This window comes from Notolepis coatsorum, assembly GCF_963971535.1.
Source record: "Notolepis coatsorum genome assembly, chromosome: 17".
NCBI lineage: Eukaryota > Metazoa > Chordata > Actinopteri > Aulopiformes > Paralepididae > Notolepis > Notolepis coatsorum.
The window spans coordinates 84,066,307-84,086,195 of record NC_140181.1 but is presented as its reverse complement, the minus strand read 5'-3'; the positions used below and the strand labels follow the sequence as shown (position 1 = coordinate 84,086,195).

General features: G+C 44.3%; 2 protein-coding genes across 2 annotated transcripts in view; both read left to right on the top strand.

The window, feature by feature from the left end:
* Positions 1-6,946: 6,946 nt before the first annotated feature.
* Positions 6,947-12,804, top strand: LOC311244475 (14-3-3 protein beta/alpha-2). Its single transcript, XM_084334012.1, has 6 exons — positions 6,947-7,070; positions 8,272-8,573; positions 8,696-8,819; positions 8,996-9,159; positions 10,385-10,480; positions 10,777-12,804. Exons 2-6 carry the CDS (start codon positions 8,280-8,282, stop codon positions 10,828-10,830), a joined length of 732 nt encoding a protein of 243 aa, XP_084190138.1. The 5' UTR covers positions 6,947-7,070; positions 8,272-8,279; the 3' UTR covers positions 10,831-12,804.
* A 284-nt stretch (positions 12,805-13,088) lies between these two features.
* The window catches only part of pabpc1l (poly(A) binding protein, cytoplasmic 1-like), an 87,526-nt gene continuing 80,725 nt past the window's right edge, over positions 13,089-19,889 (top strand). The window contains exon 1 of the mRNA XM_084332906.1: positions 13,089-13,218. The gene's annotated coding sequence lies outside the window, so the exon portion shown is untranslated. The remainder of the gene's footprint in view (positions 13,219-19,889) is intronic.

Genomic DNA, 19,889 nt, shown 5'->3' with positions numbered 1-19,889 from the left:
CTGCCGGTGCATTAGCCAGGCCAAAGGGCATGACCAGATACTCGTAATGGCCATTGTTAAAGGCAGTCTTCCACTCATCCCCCTCCCTAATCCTGACCAAATTGTACGCATTTACATTTAGTCATTTAGCTGACGCTTTTATCCAAAGCGACTTACAAGTTCTGTATGACAAGTCATCAGGAAGGGTACAACTCTAGCTGAGTAACATTGTTCATCAAAGTGTTGAGTGTTACAGTGTAGGTTAGTATATTAGGACAAGTGCATAAAGGTTAGATTCTTTTTAGAATTTTTTTTCAGACAATGGTTGAAGAAGTGCGTCTTTAGTCGACGGCGAAAGATTGGACGGGTTTCGGCTGTCCTAACTGTGGGGTTCGTTCCACCATTGTGGGGCAAGGACTGAGAAAGGCGGCTTCTCCCTGATGATCCTCCCCGAGCTCGGATAGGAGTGGGTCTGAGACAGCCAGAAGATGCAGAGCGTAGGGGTCTTGAGGGTGTGTAATTAGAGACCATTGACCGGAGGTAGGCGGGAGCGGTTCCCTTTGCCGCACGGTATGCCAGGTCGAGGGCCTTGAAGCGGATTCGTGCGGCAATGGGGAGCCAGTGCAGGTCCCTAAGAAGTGGGGTGACATGGGCTGACTTCGGCAGGTTTGAGATCAGGCGGGCCGCTGTGTTCTGAATGAGTTGAAGAGGCTTGGTGGCAGTGGCCGGGAGGCCAGCAAGCAGTGTGTTGCAGTAGTCGAGGCGGGAGATGACTGTTGATTGGACAAGGAGTTGGGTGGCTTCTTTTGTCAGGAAGGGGCGGATCCTTCTGACGTTGCTCAGTAGGAATCTGCAGGTTCTGGTTGTTGCTGCGATGTGAGCGGAGAAGTTCAACTGGTCGACTCGTCGAGGACAACACCAAGGTTCTTGGCGGTCGGGGACGCGGTCACAGCTGCATTCTCGACTGATGGAAAGGTCGGTCAGGGGGGAGGATTTGGCCGGCAGGTGGAGCAATTCTGTTTAGCTTAGGTTCAGTTTGAGGTGGTTGGTCACCATCCAGGCGGAGATGTCGGACAGACAGGCCGAGATCTCTGAGGGAGGGAAGGAGAGGAAGAGTTGAGTATCATCTGCATAGCAATGATACAAGAAGGCATGAGACGTGATAATGTTACCCAGAGATTTAGTATAGAGGGAGAAGAGAAGGGGTCCTAGGACCAAGCCCTGGGGGCAAGGGCGTAACTCTGTGGTCAGTGGTGGGGGGGGAGGGGGGGGAGCACATTTGGGGGCGTGGTCAGTGTCGAAGGGGTGCTACGTATAGTTGTATGGTCGCTGGGGTGGGGGTAGGGGGGGTGAAGGGGGGTCCCCCCCTTTTCGTAATATTTTTTAAATCAGTTGTGCAAGTACATTTTGGTGAGTTGTTTCTATATAATTCACTTATGACAAGTCATAATGCCGCGCGAGTCTCGGAACGTGCATACTACGTTGTGTGTATGAGAGAGAGAGAGAGAGAGGAGAGTGAGATCGTGATCGCGCTATTTATCACAGTTTCACACCAAACTGGGGAGGGGTGTTACAGTATGTAGCCTATTTGAGCATACCTGAATACTGGGCTGTTGTTGATATGCAAAAACAGCTGTGGTACTTAGCGCCGGGTGCTCACCTGGCTACTCGACTTTGCATGACAATGGCTCAGAGATGGCCAAGCAGCTGTTTGGGGAACGTGGGGGGGACAATAACTCTATTCTGAAATCATGCGGGGGACATTTCCCGGGGACCCCCCCCTTAGTTACGCCCCTGCCTGGGGGACACCCATCCGCAGGGGGCGGGTGGCCGACAGGGTCCCTCTCCATGACACTTGGTAGGAGCGGTCATTGAGGTATGATGTCAGCCATGTCAGTGCAGAGCCAGCCACTCCCATTCCTGCGAGGGACACGAGGAGGATCTGATGGTTGACTGTGTCGAAGGCTGCAGATAGATCTAGGAGAATCAAGTCAAGTCAAGTCAAGAGTTTTAATTGTCACGGCATACAGGTATACAATGAAATGCGGGTGGTCTTGCCCGCAACGATGTGCAATACAGTGGTACAACATATAATAGAATCAAAAATGAAAAAACAACATTGTGCAGTAAACAGGTAACAGGTAACATGGAGTGACATCTCGGTATCTGTACATAGTTATTTACAGAGCATATGGGACATGCTAGTTAGCTTTGGTAGTGCAATACACTGTTCCTGTTATTCTAATTTAAAGTGTCCTTTCCTTTGGCCATAAGTGTGCGTGTGTGCGACATGAGTGTGTGCCCGCTCATGTTAAAGTGTTAAGTGGCTGCTCGTGTGTGAGCGTGCACAGCGTGCGTGTCGTGTGTGTGTTCATGTGTGCTTGTGTGTGGATAGTTCAATGTTCTGAGCACTCAATGTTCATTGTTCATGGCTCTGATGGCCTGGGGGAAGAAGCTGAGCCTCAGCCGCTCTGTCCTAGTAGCTGGGGTTCGCAGGTGTCTGCCTGACCTCAGCAGCTGAAACAGGCTGTTATTGGGGTGGTGAGGGTCTTTCATTATCCTGCAGGCTCTGGATTTGCACCTCTTGTTGTATAGAACCTGCAGGGGGGGTAGTGCAATACCCGTGGTACGCTCGGCTGAGCGCACCACTCTCTGTAGGGCCTTCTTGTCCTGTGCCGTGCTGTTTCTATACCAGGCAGTGATGTTTCCGGTCAGGATGCTCTCTACAGCTCCTGAGTAGAAGGACTGGAGTATCTTCCCCGATACTCTGAACTTCCTTAACTGTCTCAGGTGGTAGAGGCGCTGTTTCGCCTTCTTTACTACTGTGTCTATGTGTGTTGACCATGTCAGGTCCTCTGAGATGTGGACCCCCAGGTACTTAAAGCTGCTCACCCTGTCCACGGTGGCCCCGTTAATCATCAGTGGTGTGTGCGTCTCCTGCTGTCCTCTCCTATAATCCACGATCAGCTCAGGACAGAGGAGAGGCCTTTCGCCTTTCGTACGCAGGTCCAGTTTGGAGAACACTTGAGCCCCCTGCAGAGACTCAAAGGCGGTGTCCATGAGGGGAAGGGGGTAGCGGTTCTTAACAGAGACGTAATTCAAGCCCGAGGTGGTGAGGTATACCTGGCAATAGATCAATTGTGCAGTTATACGATCTATCAGGAGGCAATGCTTTAGCACAGGCTTTACTAAACACCTCCCCCAGGCCCCATATACGTGCTGGGCACACCGGTCAGGTCGGGACTGGGAAGGGAAGAAGGGCCTGCCGACCCAATTGCTAGTTTGGGCTGTGAGGGAAATGGGAGTCTGGTGAGTGGGACCTCGATGGAGACTGGCACGGAGCCATTCTCCAGCGAGAGCCTACCTGTCGACCAGTTAATGCAGGGGTTATTAGACGCTAACCAAGGGTGACCTAGCACAATAGGACACCCTGGTGAGGTTACAATACAAAATTGTATATGTTACCACTTACCACTGTCCCGCTCCTACTTGAAGATGCACTGCCGCCGTCCGGTGCGTAATGGTACCTGTACCTTGAACAGGGACTGGTTCCTCTAATTCCTAGATTAGATTACCCGCTGCTCCTGAGTCAACCAAAGCCTGTGTCTGTCTAATACCACGCCCCCACCGTACACTGACACCAACAAATGTTCAAGGGTCGTTAACACCAGAGGGTAGATCCCCACCCGCTAGTACCCCTCCCGATACTAACGAGCTGCCCCATTTCCCGAGGTCGGCCTGGGCAGGTGGCATAATGGTGACCGTTAGCCGCCGCTCAATGCTAGAGAGCTGTGCCGCACCCAGTTGCATGGGCTTGTCAGTTGTGTTCCCCTCCGGGAACCGGTGAATTGTCTCTCTGCTGGGAGGAAGCCAGGGCTGTGCACCCTGTAACGAGCCTCTCTCCCGTGATCGCTCTCGGCGTTGATTGTCCACTCGCACCGCAAGCTCTACGATACCGTCAAACCTCTCCGGGAGCCAGTTCATCTTTCATTCTCTCCGAGAGCCCCTGATCAAAGAGAACGACTATGGCCCTCTCCTCCCAACCCGCATCCTTAGCTACGGTGCGCAACTCGATAGCATAGTCAGCCACCGAGCGATTCCCCTGGCGACATGCCATAAGCCGTCGACCGGCCTCGTGCACCGATATCACCCAGGCCAGGAGCTGTCGAAAATCTTGCGTAACTCCCGGGTAAATATTGTAACGTTGGTGCACAGCTGTGACTGGCTCTCCCCCTCGGCCGTGGCCCAGGAAAGGGCGCGGCCCGTCAACAGTGTGATGATGTAGGCCACTCGGGACTGCTCCGTGGGAAATATCCGAGGCTGCAGACTGAAGATTAGCGAGCACTGGGTTAGGAATTCTCTGCAGCCCTCTGGACCTCCATTGTAGCGCTCTGGAGGAGGAACCCGGGGCTCTCGAGTAGTCATCTGCGCCGGGGGAGACACCGCTCCTACTGCTGTCGACGCCGCTGGTGACGTGTGGTTGGCCTGGATATTCACAAGGTTGGTGACGGCAGAGGTTAGGTGCTGAATCTCGACGATCATTGCCTGCTGGGTGCGCCCCCTGTGTCGTCAGCACGATTTGGTAGGTGTGTTGGACCCAGGTGTTGGTTTTCAAACAAGGCACTGTTACTTTAATTGCGTAACGAATGGCACACGCAGACGAAGGCGTATAAATGAAAAGTGAGATGAATCTCCGTCTCAAAAACACGTTATATATGAATCCACAATACAATACATAGGGTTCTCACACGATAAACGGGAAAACAAAGTGGAGAGAGCACGGTCTCCAAAACACGTTACTTGGTACACACGTCAAACGACGGAGTTGTATATACACACAATATGATAAACGGGGAAAACAAAGTGGAGAGAGCACTGTCTCCAAAACATGTTACTTGGTACACACGTCAAACAACAGAGGTGCATATACAGACAATACGATAATATTCCAATAGCGGATACACACAGTAATCAATGAAGACATGGTGATTCAAGCACATAGTGACATACTCATCTTCCGTGACAAGGAACGATGAGACTAGAGCTGTAGGTATTACTCACTGACAGTTTGCTGATCGACTGACACTGGCGGTGTGACCAGGAAGAGAATATAACGAGACATTTAATGAGTCACACCAGGTATGAATCTGCAATTAGGACATGGAGATAGGTCAATTACCCACCAGATAACGCTAGAGGTTTGCTCCCTGAGGCAAGCAAACCCCAAACGATACAACATGTGATTGTTCTGAATAATAAACAAATGTTCTACTCCACAATTCTTGTTTCATTATTATTCAAATAAAACCATATATGATGGAATAAGGGACACATAAGGGGCGACAGTGGCTCAGGAGGTAGAGCAGTCATCTGGTAATCCAGAGGCTCCCGGTTCAACTCCCGCTCCACCCGGGCAGAGTGTCGAAGTGTCCTTGAGCAAGACACTTAACCCCTAATTGCTCCCGATGTGCAGGTTGGCACCTTGCATGGTTGCCTCTGCCGCGCTTTGGATAAAAGCGCTATATAAATGCAGCCATTTATAAGGTGTAAGAAAAGCTAAGTATTGTTGAATATTTACATTATTAACACTTTGCAATAGCTATGTATATGTCCCTAACAGCGTGGAACTCTCTCACGGTCGATGGCTGAACAATCCACCCATAATTATTATTATTCAAGTGCTTGAGACCAATACAAGTACCTGAAGGTTAAACATGTTATTTACCTGATATCGGTAAATAACCCACCTCACCCCTGCCCACTTTGACAACCTAGGATGGCTTAGAGTAGACGACAGAGTACAGCAACTTGCAATGGGCCTGGTCTACAAGATACACTACACAACTAAGGTACCCATGTACATGTCAAAATACTTCCCAAAGGTCAGTGAATACCACGACCACAACACCAGAGGGAGCTCCACAAATCATGTTAAACCCAGATTCGGCTCAAACAAGGGACTAAACACGTTTCGCAATTATGCCACATCAATGTGGAACGCCCTACCCACAGCTGTAAAGGAATGTAAATCACTACCCACTTTCAAAACCACTCTCAAAGAGCACCTACGGGAGACTGCAATTCGAACGTCTTTCTCTGGTCTGCATCCCCTTAACAATTGTATGTATTGAGCTGTGCTGTATTGTACCCATTCTGCAATCTGTTAATAAATTGTTCAATCAATCAATCAATCAATCAATCAATCAATCAATATAATTCTAAAAACGCAACCCCCCCCCCCCCCCCCCAAGGGTTAGCACATTGAAAAGTCACCAATAGCTAGGAATGACCCATTTGGCAGATTATTGTCTAAGCTAATAGGACTAAATGTATCCTGCTATCAGACTGCTAAAATACTACAGTAGCTTACTGTGTTTTATTCAAGATGTCTATCTTCCATTGTAGCCTATTTGAGAGGGCTTTGGCTTCACATGATACTTCCAGTGTCATTTGGAGACCCATTTTAAACGTCCCAAGAAGACCCACCTAGGGGTCCATACTACACAGTTCTAACTATTATGTCTATGATTGGGACTGACTGACTACCCAAATGTAGTATACCTGTGTGTATGTGGAGGGAAACGTCTCATCCGTGCAATGACCAAAGCCATTGAAGCAGTATGTTACGTCCTTATTTAACCTGCTTTTGGTTGAATGAATGAATGGAAACTTTATTTAACAGATTGCAGAATGGGTACAATACAGTACAGCTCAATACATACAATTGTTAAGGGGATGCAGACCAGAGAAAGACGTTTGTCTTGTTTACATCAGGGTCCCCCATTTTCAATTCATAGTGACTTGCAATGTCCATCAATAATGTATTCGATTATGTTACATAATGACACCTCTGGTACTACTATAGCACCTCGCGTTGTGTTTATAGCTAGCTATATATATATATATATATATATCTCATTGTATTTAGTGCGAAGGCTGATGTTTGGTGAGGCAGATGTTGTGCGCAGAGAGGAAGCAGCAGTGTCAGTGGAGCGGAAGTGGTGACTGCCCTGAACGATACCCGGAGCGAGACGGAGGACGGAGGTTGCATCGTCCACAGATAAAAAGCAGGATTAGAAGTTGCAAATATTGTGAGTTGGGTCACCTTGTACACGTAGATGGCGAGTTATACCAGTGGGGGCTTACGTTTTACGTTCAATGTTGAGATGTTTGTCTCTCCGCATTCTATTGGAACACGGAGACGTAATGCAAGGGGGGTGCTAGCTAACGGTTAGCTAGCGGTGAGTGAAAGGGCTCGGCTAACGTTACGGTAGCTAAGCTAACGCTACGTTCGGATTCCATGACACTTTGTTCTTACGTGGATCACTAACATCGGCAGGCCGCGTTACAGCTTGTTATATTACACAATTATACCCGATAATCTACGATGCGCGTTTTCGCTCTGTCTGTCTATAGACGGTAACGTTGTGAATTTGACGTCTCATCGATCCTCCTAAGGCCTCTAACGTTAGTCGAAAGTAATAGTCAGCCATTGCTAACGCTGGCCTTACTAGCGCTAACCAGCGGCGGAGCTCCATACGACGATGACGGCGGCTGCTAGCTGCCCGCTAACCAGTGCCTTCACTGCCGCGGCTTAGGACCACTGCTATTGTACCTGACGTTAGCCAGATAGCAACACGCTAACAGTATCGACTGGTTATGTCCATCATGGATGAAGCTGATTTTAGAATCGGTAACTAACCCAATCCGAGTAATGTCACTGACATCAAATCTGATGGTCATACGACAATGATGTTCAATTTGACGTGAAGTCACATTACTACACGAGCTAACGTTAGCCGCTAACGCTGTTTTGTTGTCCAGCTAGTAGTAACGAGAGGGCCTCACAAAGTCTTACCGGGAAAGCTGGCTAACATTAGCAAATGTCCGTTCTAAACGAGGCCCTCGTTGCTTAGTTATGTATATCTAATATTGGCTGATAACAACTGTAACTACTGTTAGCAAATTGAGGCCAGTCGAAACTGGGTGAGGCCGGGCCTGTGTGGAATTTGAAGGTCTAACGTCTAAGTACATAACGGTATTAGCTATCTGGTTAGGGTAGGTATGATTGGCCCTATTGGTAATATAATCTAAATCAGGCCTGACAATCCAAAAAGCATCTCCTGGTGTCCACTGAGTGTCTCGGGCCTATCTTTTGAAACAAAAGCTATCTGAAGAGTGGCACATTTCAATCCAAAGACGTGCCAAGTTAAAAAAAATAAAAAAGCTTTCGCCTGACTCTGTGTGACTACCCATAACTTCTCCTGACATTATATTCTCTTATTACCCCAGACTAGAAAATGGATAAGAACGACCTGGTACAGAAGGCCAAGCTTGCAGAGCAGGCTGAGCGCTACGATGACATGGCTGCAGCTATGAAGTCGGTGACAGAGCAGGGCGGGGAGCTCTCCAACGAGGAGCGCAACCTGCTTTCTGTCGCCTACAAGAATGTGGTAGGAGCACGTCGTTCCTCCTGGCGTGTCATCTCCAGCATTGAGCAGAAGACCGAGGGCAATGAGAAAAAGCAGCAGATGGCACGCGAGTACCGTGAGAAGATCGAAACCGAGCTGCAGGATATCTGTAACGATGTGCTGGTAAGGGCTGTCGATTCGTTAGGTGGTTGTTAACGATTCCGACTCGTATGTTCTGTTGGCAACACAAAACATATCCATCATACCGACTAACCAATGTAAAACTGCATTCTTGTTCTTTGCAGGGTCTTCTCGACAAGTATCTCATTGCCAATGCAACTGCCGCTGAAAGCAAGGTGTTCTATCTGAAAATGAAAGGCGATTACTATAGATACCTCTCTGAGGTAGCATCTGGGGACTCCAAGAAGAGTAAGTGTGATGGGTGTGATTCACATGATTTCTGCGCTAAAATTGTATTTTGAGTCACGTTTTGCATGTATTGGACCTAGAGGTACCATTGTGTAGCGAGGGAATATCTGTTGAATCTGAAGTGATGTTTATAAAACGATTGAGCTTGAAACGTCTTCTCTTGTTTCCTGCCTCAGCTACGGTGGACAACTCCCAGCAGGCGTATCAGGATGCTTTTGAAATCAGCAAGAAAGAGATGCAGCCAACACACCCAATCAGGCTTGGCCTGGCCCTTAACTTCTCAGTCTTCTTCTATGAAATCCTTAACAACCCTGAGAAGGCCTGTACCCTGGCAAAGACGGTAGGAGCCTAGTTTTAGGGCAGTGATTTTCAAACTTTCCCAGGCAGCCACCAGAGGGATAGCCCTTTACAATTTGGCCTGAAAGTGGGAGTGGCCATTGACCATATCCACACGGTGGCCATTTTGCTCTTATGGTCATGCTCTGGTTGGGATTCCTTTTTTGCTCTTATGGTCATGCTCGGCTTGGGGTTCCTGGAAAGGAATCTCAACCCGAGCATGACCATAAGAGCAAAATGGCCGCCATGTGAATAAGTTTCAATTGAGCTGCTGCCTGTTTGCATTTAATACATCTAAATCTGCTTCCGTGTCTCGATGTCATCGAGAGTCAGAAGATGGCTTCAGTTTATTTAGTGCAGCACAAGCAGTGGCCACAATTGTGCCTCGTTTGTTGGTCTGCAGGGCGTGGTCATATGTTTTACTTTCATCTCGCCCTCTGTTATTTTTGTCCGGACCAGGATTGCTAGGCTTGCCTAGTAACTCTGTGGTACCCATATGTTTAAAACAAAAATTGCTTGGGATTAGATTAGATTCAAATGTATTGTCGTCATGCAGCACAAGTACAGTACAACGAAAAGAAGTTGGCATCCAACCAGAGTGCAAATGTAGCAGTAAAGTGCAACAGCAATATACAATGTACAGGTGATTAAACTGGGTACAAAATATACAAATTAGTACTACCGAGTGTAGTGCTAATCAGATGTATGTACAGAGTTGTAGTATAATAAATAAAGACAGTATGACTACTACTGCCCAACAGCGTAATTGGTAAGAGTAGGATATGTATAGATATAGTAAAGGACTGTGCAGTAAGTACAGACGGATGAGGATTGGTATATATGCCTGTGAGTGGCATGGCTGGGTCCGGCTTAGATAGGCTTGCCTAGTAACTCTGGTACCCATATATTTAGAAGTAAATTAGCTTGGCATCCAATAAATGCTACCCTGATTCTAGGCAAGTAATATATAAACTCACGGTACTTATTTCAGCCTATGAACTTTGGGAGGCTTTGTTAAAATATCCAATCGCTTCAGCTACCTTTTTCTTGTGCTAATATACTGCTTTAGAGTGTTACAATAAATGAAACATCACCATTTGTAGAGTTTTATATTTAAAGTTCAAGTTCATATTACTGTTATGGTCTCTAGAGGCTCTTGATTTCTCCAGTATACTGCTGCAATAGATGAAGTGGATTCTATTATGATTTTTTTCTTTTATTTTTCCCAGGCATTTGATGAAGCCATTGCTGAACTTGACACTTTGAACGAGGATTCTTACAAAGACAGCACCCTGATCATGCAACTACTAAGGGACAACCTGACTGTAAGTTAATGTTAAAATTGTTCTGCTTCAGATTATTGACCCTGAAATGGTAGCAAACGTTTTTCCTTTTACAATTGGGCCTGAAAGTGGGAGTGGCCATTGACCATATTCACACGGTGGCCATTTTGCCCTGTGTCATGCTCAGGTTGGGATTCCTTTCCACCCCGTTCCCACCCTGAGCATGACACGAGAGCAAAATGACCACTGTGCGAATATGGTCAACGGGTGTGGTTGTCATAAATGCAGTACTCCGTGATTCTGGGGGAATTCATACCTATATCTGCTCCTCTTTACAGCTGTGGACATCAGAAAACCAGGATGACGCAGAGCCTGGAGAAGCGGATAACTAATGGAATTGCACTGTTAATCCACCTACACTCTTATCTTAAACACAGACAGCTTATACATCCCCCTCCACTCCATCAGCCCCTCCCCCTTCTGTATGACAAGCAGCCTGAATTGCTCCTGACCAACTAGTTTACCCTCTCAGTTCACTGTGAGGTGACAGGCTAATTTTCAGTTGTTAGCAGGTTCAGTCACTTTGTGGAAAAAAATAATGTTGAGTAGCAAGTTCATGTTGCTGTTGTTTTTGTTGGCTTTGTGTGTATGCGAGTGCTAGGGTTGTGTGCGAGTGCTAGGGTTGCATGGGAGTGCTAGGGTTGTATGGGAGTGCTAAGGTTGTATGTGTGTGCTAGGGTTGTATGTGTTTTGAGAGAGGGAGTGAGCACAAATGTGAATGATTGAGTATGTATGGGGTGCGAGGGGGTTGTGAATTCTAATCGTCCTTCCTTAATTCCTTTGTCCCAACTAGTTGGTTGTGCATTTTTCATCCTTTGTTACGTTCTATTTTTTTTTCTATTTTGTGTGATTCGTCATGGTATTTACAGATTTTATGGTAATTAAACTGGCAGTTAATTTTCACCAAACACTGTGATGCTAAGTGTTCCATTTACTCCCCACACCAAATTTGTTTTGCTTTTGAAATTCAGACAGTACAATCCTGTATTTAACTAACTGCAATTCTGCTGTGGGCTCATACAGAAAGGAGGCAGGCTGTATTGTGACACTGGCATCTTGGTGTTATGCTCTTTAATCATGTTCACAGATTCACCATTTAAAAAGTTTGATTAAGGTACCCCCTTAGATTGTTATGTTAGATTTCCTTCATCATAAGACATTCCACTATTGACCATATTCACATGGTGGCCATTTGGCTCCTTATGTCATGCTTAGGTCGGGTTCCTTTCCCAGGGAACCCAACCCGAGCATGACAAGAGCAAAATGGCCACTGTGAATATGGTCAATATTAGGCTTTTTTGAAAGGCAGTACTTTTCTTTCTTGCCCCTTTGGAACTAAAGTGTGGATTGTCGTCCTAGTGGTTTTACTCAAGCGCTGCTTGAACTACAGTACAATGAAAATTGTATGTGCTTAAATGTTGTTCCATGTATTTTGCAAGATTTGACTATCATCTGTATGTAAAACCTAAAGTAACCTTTTATTGATGTTAATTGAAAATGTCTTATCACACTGTATCATCCCTGCTTGCAAAATATTCCTTTTAAAGCGGTTGTTTTCTCCTAAGTTCTTTGTGCCTGGCTTTCTCTCTTGCGGATTATTTTACTTTTTATTAAGACGGCAGCGGCTCTTTTTTTCTATTTTTATTTTTAAACAAAATGTCAGGAAGTAAGAGCTGGACCAGACAAGTGTCAATTCCTAACATAAATCAAGATGTATTTAACAAGGTGTGTCATATCTCTGTTCCCAAGATTGCTAGTATATGAACAATTGGCTCTGAAATGTATTTTTGAAGATGCAAATGTGAGAACCCCCGTCATCACCTTGGAAGAAGCTCAGTGTCACAATACCATGCGTCACCACTACATTCCTCATACTGTAGTTGAAAACACCATTCCTCACATAGCTGACAGTCTGTTTACTCTGACAATGTTCCAACAATTGAGATCATCTAAAAGTTGAAACATTTCTTGTCAATTTATCTCTGCTTGATGCAAATGCAGTTAGTGAATGTGGAACAAAGCCTGTCTGTATATCGGGTATCTCAACTTGCTTTGTTTTGACTGACAAGTCTTCTGGCTAAAATTTGCTTCTGTAACAGTCTATTACCCAGTGCACACACGTGGTTGTGAAAAATTAGAATAGCTCTAAAAAGCAATGATGAATATGGAGATAAACAATGGTTGGTGTAATTATAGATTTGTGTATGTATCTTAAAACCATTCTAGTTTCACTAGACATGTAACAAATAGGAAAGTGTCAAAGACCATTCAGTGAAATAAAGTTTCGTTTAAGATAACAGGTAAAATGTCTTCATTTTTATTTGAATGCCTAGACAAATTAGTTAAAATTAATTATTTTGTGTATTAATTAATGGGGGAAAAAAATCATAAAATACAGCATGTGTAGTCTATTCTTTGTATAATGGTCAAATCTGGCACTAGTTTTCCTCGCGGAGGATACATTCGAATAAGAGGGAATAAAGCACACTCCTATGCAGAGCTGTTTACGCCTGTACGTCACAGTCTGCTTAACGCGAACTGAATGTTTGACAAAGTAGAATGAGATGAAAGTGATGGCGCGGAGTGACACGCCAGGTGTTTCGCGTTATTAATTAAATTGAAACAAAACCATCACTAAGTGTGAGTGTGACACAGTAACCAATACCATACTGTGGGAATCATACAAACAGGAGGCGTGTAACAACAACCTTGAGCAAAGAGTAAGTAAAAGTAAGTCCATTTGAGATGTTGTGAGTTGTTCGTGTAAATTATTTCGACAGATTGAACGCTAACACGTTTGATAAATTGGCTAACGTTAGCTAGCAAGCTATGTAAATCATGCTCGCTCGCAATCATCATTAGCCTATGTGGAAGGTGTCTTTTTTTGCTGGACAGTTTTGGGATAGCGTTCGATGTCTATTGGCATTATTATAAACTATTTAAATGTAGGTTAGCAAACTACCAGCTCGGGTAAAATCATTCCAACTTCATTTTACCAAGCGACTTTTTACCACGCCGTTTCGCCTGGCTGTTTTCCATCTGAGTGGATGGTAGTGATTGGATTCAATCTGTGAATTGTGTTTTTCCAAACATAAAGAAATACTGATCCTCTGTCTTTTAGTTTGAACTAATATTAAATGTTGCTGTGTTAAAAAAAATATATCAAAGATCAAAGCAAAAATCTGGATAGTTTTTGTGCCAAATTTGGGATGATACTAATCCCACCAGAAAATTTGATTTGGGATTGATGGAGAAAAATAACCGGTTTACTTGATACATAAAGCCAAAGGCACTGCAACAAATCAATCTTTATTCCCAAAAAATTAGCAAAAGTCTAACCCTATACCTAATGCCATTTTGTTTACTTATGATATAAAATGTTTACAGAGTGTAAACCATGTCACAATCCATATAAATACACATATATTGTGTAATTAATCATTAATAAATGGTGAATATAAAGGGATGGCAATAGTCACATCCCAGAATGACACTGTCTGGGATATTATGGTTTTACCGCCACCGCAGAATCAAATGGCAATCCTTTTCATTTATGACCCCTAGAGGATGAACCCTATTGATTTAGTTGACCCCATGACCTTTCGTCTAGTGCCACCATCATGCCAAACTTTAAATATTAGAATTGGTGTATCTCGAATACCTTTTTGTTTGAATCTTTTCCAATTTGCTGTGCACATAGAGAAAGAAGCCTATTCATTTTGGGGACCCCATGACTTTTCCTCTAGCGCCACCATCATGCCAAACTTTACATTTTCTAATGAGTTCATCTCCTGATCTGTTCGTCATACAGTCATGAAGATATATCTATTCAAGCACAACAACTTTGCCATAAGGACCTATAGAGTCTACCATATTGGAATTTCCACCATCTTGAATTATTGGAAAAACACTTTTCCCCCTACTCCTCCTAACCTGATTCTCATCAAACTTGCTGTCTGGAATCTGGGGACCAACATCTTCACATGTGTAATTTAGATAATTGACAGGCCGAACTAGGACTGTCAAAATATGTTTGAATATCTATTATTGAGCATTATGTAAACAAAATAAATGACCTTAACAAAATTAGACTAAGTGTGGAAATGTGACTAAGTGTTAAAATCAACATACATACCTACTAGGAATCAAATCAAAATCAAATCAAATTTATTTATAGGGCCCGACAACACACGTTAATGTCCCCATGGGCCGTACAGGTCTTCTTTAAACAGGTCAAGAAGACAACATAACAATAAGTCAAGAACAGAACAAGAACACCATAGGGTCCAAACATTTTTTAGATGAATGCAAATAAATGAAAGAATGCAAGCACTCCCAGACATACCCCACGCGACGGTAAGGAAAAACTCACTAAAACCTAACAATAGGGAAAAAAGCTCCACAGGCAGTGTGGAGGAGAGAAACCTTAGAAGGGCCGTTCAAGGGGGGATCTCCCTTCTTAGATGTTGGTGATAGTAGTGTTGCAGACGGACAGTTGGTAAGCATGCACTAGTTGGTGCTAGATTGAGAAGGGGCTGTCTCTGAGTGAGATAAAATTAATGATAGTTTACCGCATATAGAACGGACATTCAATACACAGCAACAAGCCTCCGAACAAGGTATATTCCATATTTATACCGTCTCGTTGTGCGCTCCTGGCCACCTGTTCAGCACACGCACACTGTATAGCCTAGGTGCGTAAGGAATGAACAGTAGGCTTATATTATTCTAATTACTTGTTTCATTAGGAGATAGTCGATACTGTATGCGCTGCCCTATAGTAGTACGTACAGTACACATTTTAGCAGGACATCTTAAGGAGTACGGACCGGACTCTGCGTGATTTTGATTTGATTTGATTACGGATCCACATTAGCTGGTGCCATAGCAACCAGCTAGTCTTCCTGGGGGCGTGTATATTTCCCCAACAGACTTTCACTTCCGCGTTCGGGATGCGCAATCTGATTGGTCACTGACGTTTCTCAGTCTCGGCGCCAATCGTGTTACTATAACAATCGCGCCTAACTTCCAGTTCCACAGCCCAAGTCCTTCAGTTCCACAGCCCAAGTCCTTCAGTTCCACAGCCCAAGTCCTTCAGTTCCACAGCCCAAGTCCGACATCGCATCAATATACTAACTAACTAGCTATTCATATCAATCGAAATAACGTATTGTTTTCATCTCTCTATATTAATAACGTATTGTTTTCATCTCTCTATATTAACGTAACTAGCTATTCATATCAATCGAAATAACGTATTGTTTTCATCTCTCTATATTAACGTGATTCCATCAACGCAACATAAATGTTCAAAACGCGACTTCATTATTGCGTGATCTTGCAGTGATTTGAAGCTTATCTCTGCTCTGTTTAGGTTGGGTGGACGAGCAGTGAGTTTTAATATTGAGCACGGCATAAGAATAGCCTACCAGTAGCCTAAAAACCGCATGAATGAATGAATGAATGAAAAACTTCATTTAACAGATTGCAGAATGGGTACCGTACAATACAGTACGGCTCAATACACACAATTGTTAAGGGGATGCAGACCAGAGAAAGACGTTTGTCTTGTTTACAGATCAGGGTCCCCCATTTTCAATTCAGTGACATTTATGACATGCATGACATTTATGGCATAGGGACATACATGACATATACAGGTATTTAGTACTGTTACATTTGTGACATATACGATATGCAAATATACAGTACTGTTACCCATAGATCCTGACAGAGTATATACATATGATGGGGAGGGGACTGTACATTAGGAGGGGGTGGGTGTGTGGGAGAGAAATATACATACGGTGGGGAGAGAATATATACATACGGTGGGGAGGAGACTGTACGATTAGGAGGGGGTGGGTGGGTGGGAGAGAAATATACATACGGTGGGGAGAGAATATATACATGCGGTGGGGAGGAGACTGTCTATTAGGAGGGGGTGGGGGGGTTTGGACATTTACGGTGGCCAGTTTCGAATTGAGCATTCTATTTGTAGTAATATGCTCTTGCATTTGACGCGACTTTGGGCTTCATAATTCAGCCACAGGCAGGAGTCTTTAGAGTCATGCATCATCTCGCCCACCAGACTCTTCTACCGAATTGACTAGGTCATGCAAGTCAATCAATAGATAACACTTTCTGTAGGCCTAACACTCACCTACTCATTCTGTTGTGACACAACATGACATGTTAGGGTTGTCACCTTCCGTGATCATGTTTGAAAAAAATCTGCTTTTAGATTAGGCTGTAAAAATCTGTTCTATAGGCTATATTTAGTCTAGTTTATTAGACATAAAGCATTTAAAAATACTTTGAGTCTACAGCAATAGCATTAACCATACATTGTCAAGGTTGACAGAATAAAGTCTATATCAACTTATTTCCATCATGGACCTTGGTGTAGGCTAATAACGGAACAGATTCCTGCCTGTGGCTGAATAATGAAGCTGCAAGATCTGCAAGATCGCGCAATAATGAAGTTGTGTTTTGAACATTTATGTTGTGTTGATGGAATCACGTTAATATAGAGAGATGAAAACAATACGTTATTTCGATTGGCGCTGAGAGAAACGTCAGTGGCCAATCAGATCGCGCATCCCGAATGCAGAAGTGAAAGTCTGTTAGGGAAAATATACACGCTTCCTGGGGTCCACACAAAAAAAACATACAAAAACAATTATTATTGCAAAACAAAATTATTAAAAGTCAGTACTTGACACACAATGCATAATGAAACTAACAATTAAGATGGCTAAAATTACATGCAAGCACAGAAACGGAAAACAACAAAATACTTTACAGTGTTGAATACAATTTAAGATTATTTAAAAAAGTGAATCTACTGTAAATGCAGTGAGGTTTTGAGGCAGGTTATTCCAAAGAGTTAATGCTCTAAAAATAAAATATCTCCTAAAGCGTTGGTTTTTGGACCTGGCAAATCAAGCTGCCCACTACTGGAACCTCATGACCAACTTGAACAGCACAAGTATCTATTTTCAACGATAAGCCAAGAGAGGCGGGCATGCATACTGCTCACATTAGACCTTAGTGAGCAGCCCAGTACCAACCGTGCTGCCCTGTTGAGAAGCATGTAGCTGCAGAGCCACAGAGCCAGCCGTGCTGTGAGGGCCGCTCAGCAGCGCCACCCACCCAATTGCTGAATTGCACTGTGCGGGCACAGCTGTGAGATCCGCGCAAGGCCAGAGGATGTACATACTGTATGAGTAAATTAACTATACTTTTGCTCACACACTAAGGGTTAATTATTTTCCATCCCATAAATGCTAATGTCATTTTTTGGGGGTGGGATTATGAGAGCCTGGAGTGTCGAAGATTGACAAAAAAAATAAGTTTGATACATAAAAATGTTTTGTGCAGTGACGCAGTGTAAAAAACGTCCCTATTGACTCATGTTAACACTTTCAGTGCCACGAGGTGGCGCCAGAGTTAGCTCTTGAATGCCACCATCGGCGCCAATGTTACGCTTAATATCGCCTAATCTATGTTTTAAATTATGGCTATGTGTCTAATCTGCCTGTCGTTTATCAAATAATCCTTTTCCAGTCAGTGCTGTCAAGGCAGATTGGTTTTTTATCGCTTCATTTCCGTTTGAGAGCATTTTGAAAAGCACCCGTTTTGAGGTAAAAAACAGTCCATTCTGGGGCATTCTATGATAATCGTCTTTTACTGGAATATTCCAGAACGTTGCTATTTGTCGGCCTATTTATGAATCGTTTTCAAATAAACGCTAGATGATCAATATTATACATACACGCACGCCCATTCGAGCCGCGCACGGATAATCGCTGTGTTCATTTCCTCTTGGAGTTTTACAGTGAAACCGAAAGAGCCCATTTCACAAAACAGCTTATATCTTCATCAAAATGAGTCTGATTATCCTAACACTGATAACATAGATTCCTTACCTGACATCAGATGGTATCCAACTGTTATATTCCAATTCCTGATCACCATTCGAAAAAATCGATAAGTGTATGGATCCAACGTGATACAGTAGAACACATGATTCCGCGGGGTTCAGAGGCTCCAGAATGAACTCTAATAACCCCGGCTGCATCAGTGGACTGGAAAATGTGGAGTACAGGATTTTTTTGCCCATCCATTTTCATTGAGTCCATTCCAAAATCCCTTATGTCATCTGGGAGACGATAGGGGGCGCTTTTTTCCACATCTGATCGCCGGCGGCGCTCGGGTAGACTCGGGTAGACTAGGGTAGGCTCGCGTGATGCAATATGATTTCAGATCGATTACAAATAAAATTCAGAGAAATCTCGTGAGTGGCTTTCAACATAACTATCGGAAACCCGAGAATTTCTTTTCATCTAGGCCCTTTTATGGGCATTTACATATGCATGATTAAAAAATGTTTTCAAGATGGCCACATTGCGTCATCTATTTCCGGCGGCCACAGCTTGTGTGGTTACTGCATATATCCTGCATACCGTTCAAAAAATATTTGTATCTAAAATTATTTGAGTGTTTTTATGGAGGCCTTAGTGTGGTGTGCATGTGTGTGTTGAGAAATTAATGGCATGCATGTGGTCATTTGCAGCCATTATGTGAAAATGGCTAGTATACTAGTAATGGCTAGTTTACACACACACACACACACACACACACACACACACACACACACACACACACACACACACTTGATATGGGTGTACCTTCGATAGCACCTGTGTAAACAAAGTAGCCCCCCTCCCCACCATTGTTTTGGGTCACTTTGGGTGCAAGGCTTTGATCTCTGTGCATGATGGCACACACACACACACGATCTTTGAGTGTGCGTGCGTGTGTGTGTACGGACTGGAGCCAGCATCACCCAGACACCCACCCCTCCCCCAACAGATGTCACATAATGCCTGCATTTTTACATTTGCAGTAGGGATGCCCCGATCGATCGGCCACCGATCGTTATCGGCCGATAATCAGTATAAATATGCGATCGGTGATGATGCTTTATTTTCGTCGATCGTCAAAACCGATCTCACTCGCTGAGTTCTGTCTCAGACACCGGGTGGTGCGGCGTCTGCTCCTCCCTCCAGCCCCTCCCGCACGCATGTAAACACGGGTCTAGTCTAGTCTAGTGGGACGGGAGGACGGCGTCTCCCTGAGCTAACGTTAGCTACCGTTACAAAATGACCCAGTCAACTATTCACTTTTAGTTTAATACATGATGAGGCATTGTCTAACCGAACGGTATCTAGCCGGCTAGCTACTGATAGCTCCTGATATCAACAAATGCTCCAGCAATAGTCTAGTAGAGACGTGTATGATACCTGTTAGCGCAAGTTAGTTCACTGTTCAAAACGAAATGTCCCATTGAACTAAAATATAGGGCTGCTGCAACTAATGACTAATT